Raw genomic sequence first — 19828 nt, 5'->3', positions numbered from 1 at the left:
ACTGAGGGCATAATGTTGTCATATATTCTGAAGCCAGCAAATAAAAAATAAAATAAATAATAAATAAAATTTGGAAAAAGTGATTTCAGATCATTATATCTTTATTACACTCTTCACCGCCATCATCATTGTGATCGGCATCAATTTTGTTTCAGCTAACACAAACCTCAGCAGCCGTCTGGGAATCTGCTTTGAATGCTGACCTCACCTGGCTGTCACCATGAGCCATATGATCATGACTTGGCACTTTAAAGCTATGGAGGGTGAGTCACACTTCGAAAAAGTCCCCTTCTGTTTCCCTCCTACTGGCACAGAATAGCACTGGCTGTCTCTTTAGAAAGGAATCCTTGAGGGATAAAAATATATCGGCGCAGTTAATACAGTTCCTCCTCAGCGGTATTATAAAAGTCGTATAATTATAATGGCAACTATTCAGCTATGGGAGGAGTTGTTTCGAACAGCAGCACCACAGCACAATTCAACCTGCCTTTTATTTATCCATTATATTGCATAATATGATGAATTCTAAATGCATATATTATGAAAACACAGCAGCCGGATTAGTGCTAACGTTTGTGATATCATCAGAACCAGTAGTGGAATGTAGCACACTTAGTTAGGTACTATACAGTTTTAAGGAACTTGTACTTTGCTTGAGTATTTTCATTTCATGTAACTACAGACTCTGCTACAATAGAGGGAAATATTGTACTTTCTATTCCACTACATGTATTTGCCAGCTAGAGTTACACGTGACTTTACTGGTTAAGATTTTATATACGAAACATCTCATCAGGCTACACACCGAATCACTGTGATGTCACACTACTATTTGCATTTTACACAACTGGCAATTGTTTTGTATTGCGGAGATGTGTGAAATCGGTAAACCTGCCTATTTCAATTGTGATTTTCAGCCGTAACTATAATGTTTAAAGATGTATAGTTAAACACAGTGGTTCGACCTATCAGACCTTCCTGCTTTTCTTATTTAACATACTGTGCTGCTTTGCTAGCATCTTTGAAACCTAATTTACTGGCGCAGAAGCTAAATGATGCCCTGGAAAAAGTAGAGCGGGTTGTCCACTAATTGGAAGATCAGCAGTCTGATCCCCTGCTCCTCCAGTCTGGGATTCAGTATCTTGCTCAAGGATACTTTAACTGCCAGTGGCTGTTCCATCAGCATGTGGTAGCAGGTGGCACCATTTATGGTAGCCTCAGCCACCAGTGCGTGAATGGGTGAATGTGACTGGTAGTGTAAAAAGTGCTTTGAGTGGTCGGATGACTAGAAAGGCGCTATATAAGTGCAGGTCCATTTATCATTTACTGCTGTAGATGGGGGCGGCAGCAAAACCAAAAAATATTAGCCACCGGAAAAACCCATCTAAAAAAATCAATATCAGTTTAAGCGTACGCTTTACTGACAATATTTTCACCGTTTTATCTTATACACTATAACTGATAGAGGCTGCAGTACGAAGTAAAATTACTGCCTTTGTCAATGGAGTCGGGTGGCCTAGAGATAAAAGCTTAAGCTCCCAGTTGGAAATGGCTGCCCGAAAGCAGGGTAAAGCAGTGAAAATATTCTACAAATTGTGTTACGCAAAAACTGATTTTTTTTAGGTGGCTAAAAACTAACCAGTTGAGGCATGGTTTGCTCAGCACCATTTCATTTTATGTTTGTGACATGGGGGTAATCTACCCAGAAGCTATTGTAAACAAACATCGTTATTTGGTCTAGTAAACATCTACAACCATTGTAAAGCATCTGTAACAATAAGGGGCCAGTCATCTGCATAACAAAATCTTTTACTATCGCTACTTTAAGTTCAAGTTGCTGATTATATTTCTACACTTCTACTTGATTGAGATTTGGACTGCAGTCTACTTTTAAAATTTACACTATTGTTAAACTACATTTACTCAAAAAGAGATTGTAATTTCAATTTGCTTTAAGCACTGGTGAGGCAATTTTATACTTAACACTTACCAGGCAAAGGAGAAGAAGTACTGCCTTTCTGTACGTTTCAACCACTGATTTAGTCTCCTGATAGAGTTACATGTAAAAGCAGATTCTACACAGTAGATAAGGGTCAGCAGGCCTATGCTAGTTAATGATCCATCTATGTATACAGCTTAGTGATGTTACACACTCACCATGACACCATGCAAGCACAATAAAGGGACGCTGGGTATATTCTATGTGCCTGTTCTGTCTGAGGCTTCTCCTGTTCTTTGTTGTTTATGGTTTTACAGTTACTGTTAAGATAAGAGTAGAAAATTCCTTTATGCTAGTTTACAGCAGAACAAGGACATTCATCTTTTCTTAGATAATAAAAGTGTTCTTCCTGTAAGGTGTCATACTGCAGACAATGAAGGAAGCATCCATGTCATATTTTCAGAGGGCGTCATAGCAAAACAAGTGTGTCAGTTTATGTAATGGAACCACAAGATTGTCATATTAAGGTTCATGTGATGAAATTAAGCATAGTGTGTGCTTGCTCTTAAGGGTTCTGAAGCCAGGTGTTTCAAGCTGAGGAATGGTCTCCCTATACGATACTGTCCCTAAAATATTTACATGACAAAATACTCAAAATTCATATTGAAAAAATATATGTTTAAGATTTTTGACACCTGAGCTTGTTAACCATTACGCAGGTTCCAACTCGTGCGTTTTTTACTTTTTTTAATTTGTTTGGGTTTTATGGATTAGTCACAGTTTTCCAACCTGCCCCCATTTCTCATATTACACATTTTCCCACAATCCACTCATACTTTACAATCTGTTCTGCAACATGTCTGACGCAGCGCTGCGCGATCAAGTCCTAACATGTTAGTAAGCTGCATGTACGCTGGCATGTCACTTAAGAAAAACCCCAGTGGAAAACCTGGCATTAAGCACTTGTTCACTTAGTCACCAAGGGAAGAAAAAAAAAAAAAAAAAAAAACAACCTAGAGGCCATTGTCAGCAGGAATGCTCCTTTAAGCTTGTGTTTGTGCGAGCATGTGAGTGTGTGAGTGCCCCTCCCTGTGTTTGTGCGAGCATGTGAGTGTGTGAGTGCCCCTCCCTGTTGGAGTGACTTTCCATGCAGCTGAGGCAAAAGACAGAACAGAAACAAGTAGAGCGAGGTAACCACAACACACATACACACACACCAATACAGAAACACACACTACAAACACGCGCATCCCCAATTTACTGGCATTCTTGTGAGGAAAAAAAACATCTGAAAAAGTACAGGAACAATTAGAAAGATGGGAAGAATTTTTCCACACCCTTCACACAGCCTCATAATATACTTTCCAAAGTATGTAATGCTGTTGGATTTATAGTCAGGCAGGTTATTTATATGAAGCTGCGGTTATTAATAGCTGAACATGAGAGGCCTGCTTGGCCTCAGTCTGTCCATCTGTCTGCGTTAAAGGGCTGTGAATTGTGATGATGGTGGGTGTAATTCTTTCCGGAAGTTTCTTGGTTTCTATTAAAGAAATCGCCACAATCAAGCATCCCTACGGCGCCATTTAAAGACCAAATGCTACATTATATCACAGTAACTTTAAAAACCATTAAAAAAGTACAGTTTCATGAACAATCAACTGTGACAAACATGAATTCAGAAGGAAATGGGTATTTTAATGTATGAAAACTGAGAATCTGATGCATATACTGACACGTGGGGGAAGTAAAACACAGTGAGAACAGAGCAGGAACAACATAGACGAGATCTAGTGGTAAACTTTAGTGAAACTACAGTTGTCTCATACCACACAGTTTCTTAAATTGGGAAGTTACTGAGTGTGTCTGCAATATTTAATTAGGTGCTTCACTTAAATTTAATGTTCTCATTTTTCACGTGTGTACTTCCATTTTGTCCAGAGGAGTCATTTGATATACATATCATATCTTTCAGAATATGTTACTCCTAATATTTATTTATTATTATTATTATTATTATTTCAAAGTGAAGGACTACTTATTGTGGTATTGTTGCTAGACTTGGGTGGTATTACGGTATTAAAATATACCAGGGTATTTAGAAAACCTGACAATTTGATTTTCAATACCATTGAAAAAAATGCAGATATTTATCTTTCTATCAAAATCATATCAAAGCGGGTGGTGGCACAGCACACAAATACCGTCACATAGCATACACCCCGGTATCTGAATACTTTTAAAACTTCTGTCAGCTAAACATTTGCAATGAAGTCCCTCTGGTGTCATGGTTTCAACAATATAGCAATCTTGAATCGTCTTGAGTTGTTGACGTTAAAGTCGCAATGGAGATAAATAACATTTTGTTTAACTTGAAATCATTATCTAATATGATTCATGAGCTCTTTTGTGTGCACACTTTGAGAATCCTTGTGTATTTTGTGTTTTGCACTCAGGCTGAGTCTGGTGGATTTTCTGGTGGCACCCTTTTGTTTACCGCCACCACACAAAACCCCTTAGCAATTAATATTGCAGTGACTTTTCTACACTTGCACAACATTCTATTAGGACGTTTGCATCGTCATTGCCAGGAATATATGTGACTCATTATGAGGTGACACATGCAGCAGCACAGAAAATGTGTACTCTCCCAATTAGCTGATATCAGCACATCAGTCGCATACAAAGAAACAGAAGCTGATAGATACGCTGACATACATCAGATCATGTCAATATTTATTGGAGTTTCACCAGGTCAGAAGTCTCGTGTCTTTTAATTTCTCTGCTTTACTCTCGCCCACATATCTCGCTGCGAGAAATCAAGACAATAATATCAGTCTTGTGATTTCATTAATAGATTATCAATACACACAGCAATGCAGATTTGGTCACAGTCAGCGACACAAGCTATTCTAAGCTGTATAACCGATTTAATGTTCTGCAAGTCAATCTCTAAACTACAAGACAAGAGCGTGTGACACATTTCTAGACTTGAAAGTCAGGTGACACAGCGTGAATACAGCCCTTGTAGTGTGTGAGTCAAGGAAATAACCCGAAGCAAGTGTGTGTACAGTCGTAGTACCCTACAAAATAACACAGGATCACATAACACACGCTCACACACACACACTGTTACTGTAATACGTTCTTGTGGGGGGGGAACAGCTGCCACGCTCCTCTGAATTCCTATGAGAAGGAAAACAAAAAAGACTGCTGCAGCGCTCACCATAGAAACCAGAAGAAGAAGAAGAAAAAAAGCCACTAACAGTAATCTTCTGGTAAAAACATCCTCGGTTTTGTCTGTGAAGTTTATTTGACAAGATGAAGAAGAATTTCCACTGTGGGCCATGAAGTTAAGAGTGCGACAAGGGCGTGAATCTTCCATAAAAACAGCTCAAAAAATGTGCTTGGTTTGCTTAGATAAAAATCTAAATATTAAAATGATACTATAGAGTGCTTAATAGAACAGTGTTGAGCATAGCACAAAATAAAAATGTGATTTCTGATGTACAAATCGCAAATACGAGTCCAGTGTTCAGTTTATTTTTGCCCGCTTCTATCTTGTTTACAGCCCAAAAGTTTCTGCCTTTTGCTAATCAATACTGCTACTGGCTGTGCTGTTGACTCTTTCAGTGCTTTGGTGGAATACTGGAGTCCCGTTGTAATCACAACAGAAACCGAAGGAAATGAGGGGAAATATAGCCGCACTTATTCTGGGAAATAATACGGTTTGGTGATATATTCTCTCCTCTCTGTGGGTGAAAACGCTCAGAAACTTTACAGTATACGATTAGGGACAAGATGATTTATTACACTTCCTGAAAATCCACCATTAGTCACAGTGATGTATGTGCTGTAAATGTATGCCTGTGTGTATGTGCTTGTTTTGCATGCCGACGTGGGATGAAAATATGAAAATGATCAGTGTACAGGTCTGAACACACTTGTTTACCACTTCACATCTGGCATCTTCAGAGCCTGAAGACTTTCAGAGCTGAGATGATTTATCAGTCTGCAGGAACCTCTGAATGAACATGTACAGAATAGGAATAAACACAACAAGTGTGAGCTACAGGTCAACATGGAGGGCATGTTTGAGAGCTATGTCAATAAGCCACTTTGCTTTCACATGCCTACGAAACTGAAGCATTTCACACAGCTAGCTAAAAATACAGTTTTTTTCTCTCTCTCTCTCTCTCTCTCTCTTTTTTTTTTTTGTTGTTGTTGTTTTACTCCCCTCCCTTCTCTGAGCTCACCATGAAACTTGAGGCGGAGGGAGGGTCATCCGGGAACATACCAAGTGGAAACCCCACCCAAAGCCTGAGGGAGGAGTCTCTAGGCAGATATAAGCCCAGGAAACAGAGCACAGATCTAACTTGACTTAAAGCTGGACACAGGTAGCCAACAGTCAACCCTGGATCAGAGCTGAATCTTCTTCTTTTTTGGCCAAAGGGATACAGCATGTCCGAAATGCTTGACGACATCTTCGCAAAGGTGAGTCAAAGTTTTGGAATTTTGTTTTGGAAAAAAAAAAAAAAAAAAGGCTTCATGAAGTTGGAGTGGGTCAGCTCTGTAACTCCTCTCCAAAAAGTGTTTGCTTATTTGTTTAATCCTGCTGGTTTTATTCCTCCGTGAATCAGTGATTTGACGGTGAATTCCTTCTGAAACGAGTTTAGTCACAGAGGATTTCTCCAGTTTAAAGAGATAATGAGATAAGGGAGACAGTCAGCGCTGGGTTGTTTGTTTCTTCAGTTCCAATCTGCCACTGCGCGGAATATTCATGAGAAACAGAAAAGAGTCAAAAACTGCAACTATTTGCATTTAATTTGTATTTTGTGACTGCATGTAAATGGAAGATAAAGGTTTAGTACTGAACAGTTGGGTGGTTTTTGTTTGTTTATAATTGCCTTCTTAATGACTTTGTTTTGGCGTTTGTGTCTCATTTCTGTCTTTAAGAAATAAAAGATTGTAAATATGACACTGTTCCAGAATAACTTGTACTTTGCTGATTAAAAGACTAACTTGAAACAGATTTGTTGTAGGAAGTAGGTCTAAAGAGGAAATGGATGATGAATATATAACATACATCAAAGTCTGTATAGTAACTTTGTCAACTCTCTGTAACAGAACTTCATGAACCTGGCCCTGGATGAAGCTTTGCTCACGAAACAGTCTCAACTGAAAGGCCCGGGGCAGAGTCGGCTGAACCGGTCAACCTCCTTCTTCTCCCCCCCCTCCCCTCCTGCCTCCTCGAGCCACAGCTTGAGCACTGAGCATGTTAACATTAACGACAATGGCAGCCCTTTCTGGTCATCCAATATCTGGAGCCAGGCCCCTGTCTCCAAACCAAAACAGCCTCCCTTCAGGCCCGACCGCTCCATGAGCCTGACCGAGTCCAGCATCAGCCTGCTCTCCTCCTTCGGACAGCTGAAGAACCTGGATGCTTTCCCCCCTGCTACTACTGTGGCTCCACCGCCTGGCTTTCCTCCCTCATCCACCCTCCCAGCCCAGGTTCCACCAATGGTGGCTCCTAATCGTTACAAGACGGAGCTGTGCCGTGGCTTCCAAGAGACTGGCAGCTGCAAATATGGCAGTAAGTGCCAGTTTGCCCATGGAGAGGCAGAGCTGCGTGGACTGTTCCGCCACCCCAAATACAAGACTGAGCCCTGCAGAACCTTCTACAACTTTGGCTACTGCCCCTATGGCTCACGCTGCCACTTCATCCATGAGGACAAAGTCAGCGGAGCTCCGTTACCATCTGCCAAATTCCAGAATCAGCAGCAACCAACCCCCAGTGGTCAGAATCCACGCCACCAGCTGCGCCAGAGTGTCAGCTTTGCTGGGTTCCTGGGCTCCTCACGCAGCTCACCCCCTCCTCCATCATTCTCTTCTTCCTTCAACGATCCCAACCTGGGGTTTAGCCGTGCTCCGTCCGTTTCCCCACCTCCCGCTGATCTCCTCTCCCCAGTGTTTGGGGACTCCCTGCAGCGGGAGTCAGCAGCATTCCAGTTTGGCAACCTTCAGACCCGCGCCAGCACCGGAGACATCCACAACATTCCTCTCATCCTGGAGCCAAAAGCCTCACGCTGTGTGTGTGGCCATGGAAATAACTTTAACAGCAACAACAGCAGAGTCTTTGCCAGCATGGAGGACGGGCACCACCAAGACGACAGCATGCTGTTTCCTGGTCCTGGAGGCCATGGAGGATTCACGAAGCCTGCTGTGCTCCAGCGTTTCTCTTCCGAGGACTCCCTGGAGGACAGCTACAGCAGCAGCAGCGGAGGTTCCAGTGGAACCGAGTCTCCAACATTCGACTCGACCACCAAGAGGCTCACTGTGTTTGAACGCCTGTCTCTGTCCGACTAAACGGATCCAAAGGGAAGGAGCAGAAGAGAACTGACACTTTGTTAACTGCGTTTGTTTATCTGGACTTTCTTCAGAACCAGAACTGATCAGGACAAGTCAACTTTTGACACAATAACACTTAATGTTCTTAATTTATGTTTGTAAAGTGGAACTCATCTTGGAAAATCTACACGTACTGAGATGATTTTAGTACCCAAATGTTATCAGACTCTATTTTTATACTTAAAAACATTGTGTAGCCTATTAGACTTTGTATGTGGTCTTCCATAAAAATTAACCCTGCAGGTCTTGATAGTACCAGTAAATAGTCTGGTTTGTACTTAACATAAATCTGTAGTGATCAAAATGGCTTATCTTTAGTGATAATCATGAATTCCTGCGCCTTAAAGATTATCCCTGCCTTATAGGCTATTTACTCTCGGTGCCACAAACAGTATGTTTGATTCAGTAGCCTTAATCAGTGAGACCTGACATGTGTCATTGATGCCATTTTATCTGTGATATGCACTTTACAGCTAATCCAAATGGGAGAAACTCTCAAGTCTCCCAGTAGCATTCAACCAAAGCTTCATACTTCACTCTGCTCTGTGTGTGTGTAAGTGTGTATGTGTGTGCCTGTACTTGTGCGTGTGGGTGTATGTGTGTAACCGTCATTTTCCTGAGACCTGGGGTGCAAGCATGTGTAAGTTGCAGAATGCTGAAAGATCAAAGTGTGATAACATAAAAATGTATGTCAGTTCAGATGTGAGTATCTGTACGCCGACGCATATTTAATTATGTAAAACCGTCTGTTATCTCTGCTCGTGTGAAAACTGCACCCCATCTTTTTATTGTCCCCTGTTTGTTTGACAGCCTGGTTCAGGGACTTTAACACCACAGTATTCCTTTTGGTTATTGGTTGCCTTGTGTCGTTTAACTTAAACTAATATATTTATTATGATATTTATTTGTGTTTAAAGAAAAAAAATGTATTTTGTACTTTATTTATGGAGAAATATTTTAACGTCTGTGAAATACCAATGTGAGAAAAAGCAGTACAAAAGAGAATCTTATATTTTTAATTGTCTGAAAAGGGACAAAATAAATTGCTGAATAAAGAAATGAATGTATGCTGTTGTCTTTGACTTCATTGTGTTATTCTTAGAAAGATACAGGCCACTTACATAACTTATTGATTACACATGAATTATAACTTGCATTCTCACATGCACAAATACTCACCCATTGTATCTATTAGAGATTTTAGGGAAATTTAAGGGTAATAATCAGGGTACAGTTTGAGGTATTCTTTACCTCGAATGTGGGATGTCATTAATTCTAACATAAAATTTAATTGATATGTCGATATAGTCAATAATATTGGCCCTATGTTGTAAACAGTAAATGGTTGCAAGAAAGGGAATCATTTTCACCCTCTCTTGTGGTGCCCCCAAGGTGGGGCCAGGGGGAGCCATGATCCCCCTTACACATTTCCTGCCCCCCACCCTTGGTGACATATAGACAGGGGCAGACATTACTGTCCTTAAAAGCAAGCTCATATTTTAAGCAAGTGCAAAGGTAGTAGTATTTTATGAAACTAGACAACCTAAGACATCTATTGGCGCCAACCATGGCAGCATAGCTTTCTGAATAAGGGGCTAAATAATGCTCCAAAGTCAGGCTAAATGTTGGTGACAGAAAAATTGTCAGGTCTCTTGACCTCTGACCTCAAGATATCTGAATGAATATGGGTTCTGTGGTTACCTCCCTTAATTTGAGAAGGTTTATTTCCAGTAAATATTTTGTTCCTCAGTGAACTCCTTCAAATTAAAGCTGCATATTTGTCTTTTTAAGAAAAAGGACAATGAGTTCATTTGAATAACAATGAACCACTTAACACGTATAGATACATAACACAAAAAAACAGTATTGTTGTGGAACCCAAAATGTTAACAGTGCCGTTATGAGCAGATGATTAGTGATATTAACGGCAGCACAGTGTTGCAGTGGTTAGCATTGTCGCCTCACAGCAAAAGGGTTCCTAGATCAAACCCAGGGTGGGGGAGCCCTTCTGTGCAGAGTTTGCATGTTCTCCCCATGTCAGCGTGGGTTTTCTCCAGGTACTCCAGCTTCCTCCCACAGTCCAAAGACATGCAGGTTAACTGGTGACTCTAAATTGCCCGTAGGTGTGAATATGAGTTTTCAACTTGCTTATATACTTTAACAGAATAACTGAATTACTGAAATTCAGTTATGACTGTTGGTGTTGGTTCACCACTTCAGGATCTTCAATGCCCCCATCTGGCCTCACCAATTAAAGACTCCTGGGGTCGCCACTGGACCTATCAAGGAACTTTTCTTCAGCCACTTTTTAATTAGTGGCTAAGGATCAGTTATTTTAAGCCTCATACTTAAAGTCCATAAGGCCCAGTTTCACTTTTGAGGGTTCAAAATATTTCTGCCATTTTATATACACACACACACACACACAAGACTTGATTTTATTATACCTTTTCAATTCTATACAGGTTCATACACAGAGAAAGAGAAACAATAGCTGATTGCGTGTGGAACGCTGAGCCTTTTCTCTATCTGTTTTGTGGCATACAGTGTCTTTGTTGTGTATACAGTACAGATGACAGCATTCAGATCACCTCACGGTGGCACGTACACATTATCACACAGCTTTTCAATCCAAGCTAAAAGCTGCGATGCTTTGAAAACAAGCCATTGTGCCCTTTGCAATGAGACTTGAAATTGGTACAACAAAATACCTTTAGATCTCTACAAATGGAGTCAGAAATACACAAATAGATGCTGTACAACATTCAAATAAGGTCCCACAGTACACATTGAAAATATCCAGTCCAAAACAACAACAGGTCAGGAGCAGTTACCAGAGCTGGGAGTTCACATGTCAGTCTATGGTTAAAAAATCAAAAAACATTATGAGAATTCTTCCATCATGACCTTTCTGATCAAAATATGTGGGTTAGCAAGATGGAATAGGGTCAGGGAGGAGATCAGTCCCCACAAGACAAAATTAAGAAACTTTTTGGCAGAATCAGGTCATGCATTACAAGTTTGGGCTAAATGTCAGAGACACCAAAAGCAAGCCAGTTCTGGATAAAATATACACCTGGAGCTCTGTTAGCAGGAGGAAAGAACTCTGGGCCCTCGCTTAAAGAAGTACTCCACTGCTGGAAAGATAGTCTTTTCATAAAACTAGGCTGTCCATGCAGAAGAGAGACATAAATACTTTTGAAATTGGTGCTATATGACTGGAGAAAACAGAAGAAAAGGGATGTGCCATTTGCTTTTGCTCAAGAGCTAGAAAACCTACAACTACCAGAATGTGCAATACTGCACCAGACCAACAAACACTCTTTTTGGGGGGTGACGTAATGTGAGCTTGGATGCTTTTCAACAGGGAAATATATGACGGCCAGTTGGTAACAAACAATGTCGAATTGCAGTTAAATAGTAAGCTAAAATGTGCTTCTGGTTTTGGTGTTGATGCAGTAGCAAAACAAAATCTTGGTTCATATTGATCAGCGGTGCTTAGTTTACAATTTCATCCAAGTATTTTCAGCCTTTTTTTACAATACAGGAAACAGTATCTTCTTATTAACAAATTCTCATATAACAGCAGAACAGTGCACTAAAATATGTTTCTGTTTGGGAGAGAAATAGGCAATACACTGGAAGAATCTAGGTTTGTATTTGATCAGTGTTGCCTAGTTGTATGTTGGATCTAAGTTTGGTCTGAGTTTGAGAAAGAGGGGAAAGGGGGTGGGTGGGTGGGCTCTCTCTTGATCCGCTTCTATACACGTGGTGGCGGGCATACAACAATGTGGAAGAATAATATGTAGTTTGAGCAACAACCCTAGAGCAAGATTTGAGCTGACACAGCGGGGAGATCTAGGCGCTGGTGAAATGGAGGGAAATTACCAAAAAATCATTTACACATCACACCCACATTGTTATGATACAAAGCTGGTTAACACTGGCACAGTATCCCTTCAACGTCATGACTTTTTTCCCCCCTCAAAATCACAATCTAGGGAAAAAAAACAAAACAAAAAAAACATGCATTTCACAGGTGCTTCCCAACTGAAAATAGCCTACCTGGCTACAGACCCATGACTTGACTTTAGTCATAGACACACACTCCTCGCCCAACTCATCCGGCTGTGCCTGGGTAAAACAATGCGGAAGGCTGAGGGGAAAATCCCAAAATCTAGGTTTCTAAAGTTGACATATGAACAATGACTCACAGATAATCAGTGCTTAAAGAGCTTCCACAGAACATTGGCTACATTTGATTTTCAATATTTTAGAATTTACTTGAAACGTGTTTTCATTTAATTTCAATGTCATTTCTGACATTTTATGTAGAAATCCATTTAACCAGTTAAGACGCACATACGCGCTCTCTTCACTGGAAATTTCCAACTGCCATCATCTCCAGCTTTCTGCCAATTTGATTGATCACCTCTACTTCCTGAGCTGAATTACCCGTGTTCAGAGCCAAAAATTGACATGGGATTGTGTAAGGCATATTTACAAGTTAAGCAGAAGTCCATGAAAAAAACCACTGTTGCAATTTCCACTTTACACTCCCAATGCAATCTTGTGTTGAGCAACCCACCACCACTAACACCTCCCTGCACATACTGTCCAAGCACTGGAGTCTGTGCGGCAAGAAAACACAATAATGGCTGACAGGCCCTTTAGAAAATTTGTCAAACTTTGACTCATCTTTGCTGTACACAATCACTATTCTGCTGTTTTGTGAAGTGGAGAATCTTGATTGTGATTTTAAGCAAATTATAACTTGTCTGGATGTTGCAGTTTGTTGAGATAACTATGACCCTGAAAGTGTCTTTGCAAGTTCTTTTGAATCAGATCAAGAATTTTAGAGTCTAAGAAACAGACATGAGTTTTCATTGACTTCTGCAATTCTATTCTGTAACATTTGGTTTGGTGTTATGTCTGGTTTTATACCTCTGCAGTTTGGTTTAATTCAAATAAACTCCAGCATTGTTCCCTGTCAGGTCTGTTTCATTTGGGCTGGTTTCAACACCATCATTGGCCTTCATCCACGTCCACACAAACTCCAGTGTGGTTTGTTTGTGGTGAAACAATTTGGTGGCCCAACCACAGGATTGTGTGACAGTGGATGTGTGACACTTGCATGAATTGAAAAGATAAAACAAGCAAATTTCCACAATTTGTATGCTGTCAAATCTCCCAACATGATCCAAGATCATTTGGTAACCACGGTAATGTGTAAGCATATCAAGATGTGTGTGCAGGGATTTTCCACAACATTCAGGGAGTCACAAAAGGTTTAATTAAAGGTATGTTGTGCTGTTGTCTTACTTTATGAAAATAAATTTAATTATTTTAAAAGAAAAAGTGAATAAAACATAAGTAGTGATCTTTTTTTTTTTCAATTCACAGAAACCATTTCACCTTTCATAATTTTTGGATCAATTATTTTTTAAAGCAAGTACACATACATTAATATCCCCACCCCATCTCTTTTTATACTGTGCCATGTGTCTCTGTCCTCTTTCTGTACATGTCCATTATTGTTTATGACAGATAGATGATATCCAGTTGTAGTCTCAATTCATGACATTATGTATTCATGCACTTCGTTTTGCTTCTGACCACCAGACAGGATTGAAAAAGCTAGGGGCACAGCGGAGGGTAACAGTCAGAAAAAGATGAGTTTCAGTAGTCGGTTTGTTTGTAATAACTCAGTATGGAAACAAATGTGAAAGTACTTTGGTCTGACCCAAAGAGCCCAGCCACAACCTTTAGGGTACTTTCGCCCACTTGTCTATCACATGTTGTTTGTCTATACTAAGTGGCCTACAATACAGTTGCACACATGTCCTGCAATCACAATTTCTATCTCAAAGTAGTCTTTTGGCATAAGTAAGATACGATACAGGTGCCATTCCTGTGTCACATCTAGCCTTTAACAAGCTGTGTTTAGCCCAAACAGAAAAATAGCTGCTAAGCTAAATGCTAAACATAGCATTTCTTAACACGTGTGCCACTCATATTTTGAGTCAGCGGTACATGACATACAGTAAATGGAAAGGCTATACAAGGGTGTCAACCTCATTTTAGTTCAGGGGCCACATGCGGCCCAATTTGATCTCACATGTGCCAGACCAGTAAAACCACAGCATAATAACCTTATAAATAACAACCCCTTCAAATTTTCCCCTTGATTTTAGTGTAAAGAGGTCAATTTTTAAATTGTTCATCCATTTACGAAACAAATGATGAACAGCCTGTGATACCCAAAGAGAAATTATGTGCAAATTCAACAGTATGTCTCAGTTTTTCCACATTCAGTCAGTCTACTTCTCACTTTCACTACATGTGACTTTTTTTTTTTATAACTTTCCATTAAAGTGGAAGCTGTTGAAGAAGCAGGTTAAGTCATCTGCTGCCTTATAAACCATTTACAATTTGAAGTTTTGTCAGGACCTCTGCAGCAGGATCCCACCCATATTGTTTTAAGACAGAGGTCTGATACAGATTCTTTTTGTACTGAAGCTGCTGGTTGACGATATTCTGCATAATGTTCAGTATCTTTAAATATGACACAGAATGTGTTCATTGTTATTTCAAAGAGCTGTACTCTGGTCAGGGTGGAAAACCCATAAGGAAGTATTTTATGCTAAGTATCTGCTCAATGTTTAAATTTCTCAATTTCAATTTCTCTTTCACAAATGCATCAACATTAGGTGTGCAGAGTCATCTATTGGGCTGGATTGGACTCTTTGGCGGGCTGGTTCTGGGCCCCCCACTGTATGTTTGACACCTCTGGGCTATAGAGATACAGCTTGGATTTTAGACCCTCGCTGAAGCTCAGCTGTAGCCACTACTGTGTATTGTGACTTGTCCCCCTTTGGACCAACAACAGGATGTGTTGTTATGGTGATGGACAATGACCACCGAGTGTAAACAGTGAGAAAGAAAGAAGGCATCAGTGTGTGTTTGTGTGTTCACAAATATTAACTTAAAGTTCACCAAACTGCACAGCTGTTGCGTGACTAAACCACTCTGGCAAACTATGTGAAAATCCTCAATAGATTTTTTCCACAGCACCAAATGGAGCTGAAATAAAACTCTTGGCATTGCACTTCTTTTCTCAAAGTTTTTTTTATCTGTTGTTCATTTCTGTTTCATATCACCTCGGCTCCCTGCTCCAACCACTGCAACAGGTCATTCCCTTAACAGAGGCCTAACATTACCACCACCTCCTGTGGAACTGTTAATAATCAACCACAAAGCTGCTGCTGTCAAAACTCTCTTTACCCAAGTCACCTGATCCTGTGCACTGTGCACACAACACACACACACACACCTTAGAGATAAAGTTCAAACCTGGGTGGAGATCTATTAAAGCAATTACATATTATGTAGTCTAAAGGTGAGAAAGAGACTGAGAGATAATCTTATCCAAAAAAGGTTAAGCAACAGTGACACAAGGACAAAACAGGCATTTGTGCACGTCAGCTAACAAAGAACAGCAGAGGGTTTGTTCTGGAGGGATGGATGAAAGCAGTGTAGAGGTAGGACGGGGATGAGTTGACATTGTTAGACTTCAGTTGGCTGTGAACTGAGCTGGTAGGAAACAAGAATGGAATCATGAGGAAGGGACAAGAGGACAAGAGGGAGTGCAATAAATTAAATAAAGGTAAACTTTACTATCCCAGCATTGTGGGAAAACAAATTTAAGGTGGTTAAGAGCGTGACTTTGCTCTTATCAACATGTAAAAAGACGAGTTTCTGTCTGCAGTCTGCTTCCAGCTTTGCTGCTGGTCAGGCCAGTTCTGTCGGAACTTTTCAGCTTGAAGCAATCAGCAACCAAGATTGGATAAAACATGTAGGAACAACACGCACAGTCACATCCCTACCTGCACTATGTGTGAAGGTGCATGCTGCCATGTTTTCAAGCACGTCACGTTCCAGTCTTTTTTTTTAAAATTTTTTTTTGCACCTCCTCAAAACCTCCCCCTCCCTCTCTTTCTGTCACAACCTGCGGATTAAGCATTGTGGTTGAGTAATCTTCCAACTGCAAAACTTCGTCAACCATTCAGAATGTGACGGAGTGCGTTATGTAATTTCTCCTTTGCTAACTGGGTTATTGGCAAGCACTACCTTTTTTTTTCTTGGAAAAGATAAAAACCCTAAAGAGGTTAATGTACCTTAAAATACTTAGAGACTTGAACTTTGTCCCAGTACTCCCCCCTAAAACCCCCTCTTTATCTGGTAGTTTCCTGCCGTTTTGAATGGCCTCGAAAAAGACTGGTATGCAGCAGCTTACTGAACGAGACACAGGCCTCGATCAAACAGACGCTGGCAGAAATGTGGCAGCGCTGAATCTTGAGAGACAAGCGACAAGGTCTGAAAGGTCAGACACTCGTATTCTTTTACTTGTGTTGTTAAACAGCAGTTCACGTCCGCTTTAATGCTCCAGTACTGCCCTCCACTGTTCAAGGAGTTACTGGTTTCCCATGATGCTTAGCACAGTGGTGATGACCAACAACCACAGAGTAAAGCTTTCTTGAGTCATCTGTGAGTCACATTCACGTGCAATCAGAAGGGGGAGGGTCAAGGCGTGAAAAGAGGAAGTGGAACACAGTGTTGATGTCTGTAGCTAAGGATGCAAATTACTTTTGAACAAGAGAAAAGTAAGGATTTGGGAAAGTCACTTTTAGAAGAATATTTTCCTCTATTTTCTAATTAACTGTGTAATTTTGGAAGATATTATAATTTCTTCTGATTAGTCTTAAAGCAAAAACTAAATGAGACTTTAATTTCACTAACTGCCACAGGCTCTTACAGCTGTTGTTGGTAACTTTTATTTAAAATATAAATAGATATATATTTGCTGAAGCTATATTCACACAGCACTACATGAGACAGATAATCAGTGAAAAAAAATTCATATTCCTCTGCCTACTCTATTGCCTTATAGGGCTTCTAATGATCTCACCACAGATGAACGAAAGCACTAACGCAGCTGTCAATGATGTCAATCACTGCTCATGAACTTCGGTCAGACTGTCCGGCAGCACTGGTCAAATATCAACCAAGATTCTGTTGCTGCATTGCAGTAACAGAATCTCGGCTCTTTTCAGAAACATAATTTAGTGTACACGAAAAAGAGAGCTCTGTATATTCAAACGTAGATCAAAATCTTGTGTCGGATGCTCGTGGAGATCGGGAAACAACAGGACCGACTTGAAAGCAATCCAAGCACGTGCAAGAACTATTAAAAAGCCTTTATTGTAGAGGCTAGGTCAACCTATATAGTGGCAGGAACCAATCAGAGACCATCACATGACCCATATGATGGCATGACAGGTAAAACAACTAGACAATAATGAAAAAATAACAAGTGACATGAGATAACATACCCAGAAGAAATAATTTAAATACATACACACAAGAGATGCAAATCTTGCGGATATATCGTCAATCCGTGGGTGGATTTGTCAGTTATATTTGTATTTAATAATAACCTTTATTTATATAGCACTTTTCAAAAAACAAGGCAACAGAGCAAACAATATTAGGCTAGAGTAATTTTTACATTACAAATGTGACCACATTCTAAAGTAGCCTACAATAACTTAATGTTTGGCACGGGTTGGGTGTGGGTGGCGGGTGGATGATTGATGAGTGCACGAGGATTCAGGTGTGTTCAAACGCCATCCGCGCATCTCTAATACACACCTATCTAAACCCACAGCCTGTGAGAAAAATGGCGTAGCTTGTGGAGAGTAACGACAAATAAAAAAAAACACGTGAAGTCTATATCTTCATTGAGACCAGGATACTTAAAAGCATCCAGCTGATGGATCCAAAAAGCTTACCGTTGATTAAGTGTCAGTATTCTGTCATCCCCCAACCAAAGGTTCAATGTGTTGAGTGCCCACTATGCATAATAGGGAATCATTATATATATTTTAGTGTACTGTTTAGCTGTAAAAGGAGAAAGTTGGTCTGATTGGTGGGCGGTGCTTGGTTCTTTGGTCGACTGTGTCTAACATGGCGGCCAGGTTACAAAACATTTCTCATTTTACAGCTAAACAGTGCACTACAATAGGTTTCTGAAAACATTTGGGGCGAAAAATAGGCAATGCAGCAACAGAATCTTGATTCATATTTGATCAACGCTGCCTAGTTTCACAGTTTGACCACAGCTCAGGAGCAGTGATTTACATGATTGACAGCTGAGTTAAAAGCCCCTTTTACACTGCCAGATTTTCCGCGGATGTTGGGCGGTTTTGCCAGCTAGCTGCGAGCGTTTAGACACACAGAGCCGGATTGGCGAGTTGATCCGAGGTGCCCAATTTTCCGCCTCGTAGGGTAGTCATATTGGTGGAACCCTTTTAGTTTAAACAGACTGAGGCGGCCCTCTGCAACGGGAGGGGCTGTTGATGACTTGTGGGAGGAGCTGTTGATGAAGCCGCACGTGCGAGCCACTGGCGGTGGATAAACAGGAAACAGCTGATAGCAGGAATTAGTGAGCAGCTAGTAGCAAGAGGGAAACGCAAACCTGACAGACACTGTAAAGATGAGCAACTGGGGAGACAAGGCACTGCGCGCCCTCCTTGCCCTCGCAAACGAAGAGGCCATTAACCGTCAGATGACGGTGAAGGACGGGCCGACTTACGAGAATCGCCACCTGACTAGCAGCGGCTTCCCTCCCAAATCACTGTTTACATCACAGGCTGAGCTACACGTTTTGTTACTTGCTCACGCCCCCCATTGCCCCGAAAAAGGCGCATTCTGTATAAACAAAAGTAGGTAGGCGGCATTTTGCCACACTCCCCGATTTTGTTTTTATACTGCCAATGCTGAAAAAGGACTGATTGGGCATCCTGCAAATTTGCACAATTCCCATCTAAAAACAGCTATAGACTCCTTGGATCTGACTGGTTGCTTTCGGTCTGCCGTGGTAGATTCTGGCAAATTACAATTCAATTTTATTTATAAAGTCCAGTATCACAAATGTGCCTCACAGGGCTTTACATACAACATCCCTCTGTCCTTTGGACCCTCACAGCAGATAAGGAAAAACTCCTCAAAAAAACCTTTAAAAGGGAAAAAAATTGTAGAAACCTCATGAAGAGCAACTGAAGAGGAATCCCTCTTCCAGGACGGACAGTTGGCAATAGATGTCATGTGAACAGAACAGATCCACAAAATAAATTTACAGTAATCCATATGACAAAATGATACACAAAGAGAGACAGAGACAGAGAGAATGTCATAGGTAGGGACATGATTTATTTTCTGTCTCGTACTTCTTTAACAATACAGTGACAGTTTCAGTAAATATGGCACAAAGTTATTTTCATAAAAGTTAGTAACTGTGGCTTAAAGCAGAGCTCCAGCTTCGTCACCCTTTTATTATTATAATTAGCTATCCCCAGTTGCACACTTTTGAACACCAGATGCTGACTACAATTCAAAGTGTAAATGACTGATGATTCATTTATT

General features: G+C 40.6%; 1 protein-coding gene and 1 long non-coding RNA gene across 2 annotated transcripts in view; one reads left to right on the top strand and one right to left on the bottom strand.

Annotated features, from left to right (window-relative positions):
- Nucleotides 1-19828, bottom strand: part of LOC126382638 (uncharacterized) — a 138128-nt gene that overhangs the window by 103423 nt on the left and 14877 nt on the right. The gene's annotated exons all lie outside the window — the stretch shown is intronic.
- On the top strand, nucleotides 6277-9411 carry zgc:162730 (uncharacterized protein LOC564559 homolog). Its single transcript, XM_050032330.1, has 2 exons — nucleotides 6277-6430; nucleotides 7064-9411. Exons 1-2 carry the CDS (start codon nucleotides 6398-6400, stop codon nucleotides 8300-8302), a joined length of 1272 nt encoding a protein of 423 aa, XP_049888287.1. The 5' UTR covers nucleotides 6277-6397; the 3' UTR covers nucleotides 8303-9411.

Source organism: Epinephelus moara, chromosome 2, assembly GCF_006386435.1.
Source record: "Epinephelus moara isolate mb chromosome 2, YSFRI_EMoa_1.0, whole genome shotgun sequence".
NCBI classification, from domain to species: domain Eukaryota; kingdom Metazoa; phylum Chordata; class Actinopteri; order Perciformes; family Serranidae; genus Epinephelus; species Epinephelus moara.
Note: the sequence above shows the minus strand (reverse complement) of the source record. Positions and strands in the feature narration are given on the sequence as shown.